Source organism: Portunus trituberculatus, chromosome 25 (genome assembly GCF_017591435.1).
Source record: "Portunus trituberculatus isolate SZX2019 chromosome 25, ASM1759143v1, whole genome shotgun sequence".
In the NCBI taxonomy this organism is placed as follows: domain Eukaryota; kingdom Metazoa; phylum Arthropoda; class Malacostraca; order Decapoda; family Portunidae; genus Portunus; species Portunus trituberculatus.
This window is the reverse complement of record NC_059279.1, coordinates 18,111,705-18,114,204: the sequence shown is the minus strand read 5'-3', so window position 1 is coordinate 18,114,204 and position 2,500 is coordinate 18,111,705. Positions and strand designations below refer to the sequence as shown.

Genomic DNA, 2,500 nt, shown 5'->3' with positions numbered 1-2,500 from the left:
TCCTTTTCATACTCCTTCTCCTTCTCTACCTCCTCCTCCTCCTCCTCCTCCTCCTACAACTAATAATAATAGTAATAATAATGCTCTCCCTCCCACTTCTACACTCCTAAATACACCTCCTCCTCCTCCTCCATTTCTTCCCTGCATATCTCCTCGAACTAATACCTTCCACCTTTCCCCTCTCCTTCAATTCCCACCCCGCTACTCCACCTCTCGAACTACTAACACCTCTTGGTCGCCTTCGCCAGCGTGACCCGCCCGCTCACCTACCGCGCTATGAGAACTCCGAGAAGAGCAGCGGTGATGATTGGGTCAGCTTGGATCATTTCCCTCATCCTCTGGCCGCCCTGGATTTACTCGTGGCCGTACATCGAGGGACACAGGTACAGAGTGACATGGGGATTGGTGTGTCGGTCGGTGCTTGAGTGTATGGATGGGATTGGTGTGTTCATAAGGGTTTCTGTTGTATAGTGTTCAGAAATGCCTTCCTCTTCTCACTACGACAGTTTTCCAAGGCTACAGAGACTATTAGCCAGGTTAGGTTAGGTTAGGTTAGGTTAGGGAGGGTTAAAGAGAGAGAGAGAGAGAGAAAGTCACTGAAGAAGAAAGATTTAGCAAAACATACAACATATATTAAGAAATGCCTTCCCTCTCACTACGACAATTTTCCAAGGCCACAGAGACAATTAGTCAGGTTTTCAAGACAGTTTCTCCTTTTTAATAAACCAGAAATCTTGCCAACCTACCACCAGAACCATTAAAATACTCTTGAAAACACGAATATCTTCAACTGGACCCCTTGAAAAGCAGTGATGGTGAGAGTGCAAAGCGTTTCAGAATAGGAGCCTAAATGTTATGGGGGTATAATACATGTACAGAGGGAAGCAGCGGGACATAGTCTGGTGTCTAGTGACTTAGGTGTTATAAAGAGCAAGGGATGGAATACGATAGAATAGGATAGAATGTGTGTTTATGGTCAGTATTTAAAAACGCTTTGCTCCCTCACCATGACTGTTTTCAAGGGCCACAGAAATTATTAGCGGGGTTTTCAAGAGTGTTTCGCCAGTAAGTAATATAGAAATCATACCACTCTGCCTCTAGAACCGAAAAAAAAAATCTCAAAAAAACTGCAAATTTAAACAAAGCCTTTTGAAATAGTGGAGATGAAGCGCGGAAGTGTTTAGGAATACCAGCCTGTGTGTGCCTGTTGTAGGATTTAGTGTTATAGGGGATTAGAATAGAAAGGTATGGAGGTTTATAGAGACGTGTTGTGGCTTGATATTTTCCGTTTTGGGGATCATATTAAAAAACGCCTTCCTTTTTCACCACGACATTTTTTCAAGTCCCCATAGACAACTAGACGGGTTTTGAAGACAGTTTCTCATTATCATGCACTAGAAATCTTATCAATCCATCACCGGAACCATAAAAATACCCTTAAAAACATGAGAATCTTCACCTAGAGCCTTTGGAAACAGTCGTAGTGAGAGAGCAAAGCACTTCTGAATATGAGTTTTGGCGTGTGAGAGAGCATATGGGATTAGAATGTGTTTATGTGTGTCTATTGTAGGATTAAATGTAATAGGGGATTAAAATAGATAAGTACGGTGTTTATAGAGCCGTGTTGTGACCTGGTAGTGTCTGTCTGTAGATGGGAACAGAGAGGAACGGATAACGAGCTCTGAAGGACATAACAAGGGTAGAAACTGAATAGAAGTCAAAGGAACAGATAAAGAAATGCATATAGGATTACCTTTTTATATTTATTTATACCATGTGGGCTTTTCACGGGAATTTATAGGCTAAAGAGGATACTTTTTTGGGTACCTCCTATCTCAAAGCCCACCCGCTAGGAAACCGTTGCCCCGAGTGAGGAAGCCCAACCTACACTCGGACCGTGGACAGGATTCGAACCCGTGCGCTTGGAGACGCCTCGGAGACAAAGCTACAGGACTATACAGTGATAGGAATTAATAGGATACGTGTGAGGAATGATGAATAGGACTTTGTGGGATGTATAAAGAGATTGAGATTGATAGGACTGTTTAGAGATAAAATAGGAGTTTGTACTCGTACATAAGATTTATACAGAGAGAGAGAGAGAGAGAGAGAGAGAGAGAGAGAGAGAGAGAGAGAGAGAGAGAGAGAGAGAGAGAGAGAGAGAGAGAGAGAGAGAGAGAGAGAGAGAGAGAGAGAGAGAGAGAGAGAGAGAGAGAGAGAGAGAGAGAGAGAGAGGCTATTAAAGCAGAGAGTGGACAGTGAGCTTTGAGAGAGAGAGAGAGAGAGAGAGAGAGAGAGAGAGAGAGAGAGAGAGAGAGAGAGAGAGAGAGAGAGAGAGAGATCAAGTCCTTTGGCATCACGAAACTATGAACGGATGAGTCCTATGAAGGAATCTAAATGAGAGAGAGAGAGAGAGAGAGAGAGAGAGAGAGAGAGAGAGAGAGAGAGAGAGAGAGAGAGACATGGAAACAACTGTGGCAGGAAAGAGCGAGAGGGGAGA

General features: G+C 43.6%; 1 protein-coding gene across 2 annotated transcripts in view; it reads left to right on the top strand.

Annotated features, from left to right (window-relative positions):
• LOC123508776 (muscarinic acetylcholine receptor M5-like) overlaps positions 1–2,500 on the top strand; it is a 184,553-nt gene that overhangs the window by 137,666 nt on the left and 44,387 nt on the right. For both annotated transcript variants that reach the window (XM_045262676.1, XM_045262675.1), the window contains exon 9: positions 249–383. In XM_045262676.1, coding sequence (XP_045118611.1) covers positions 249–383 — 135 coding nt within the window. The remainder of the gene's footprint in view (positions 1–248; positions 384–2,500) is intronic.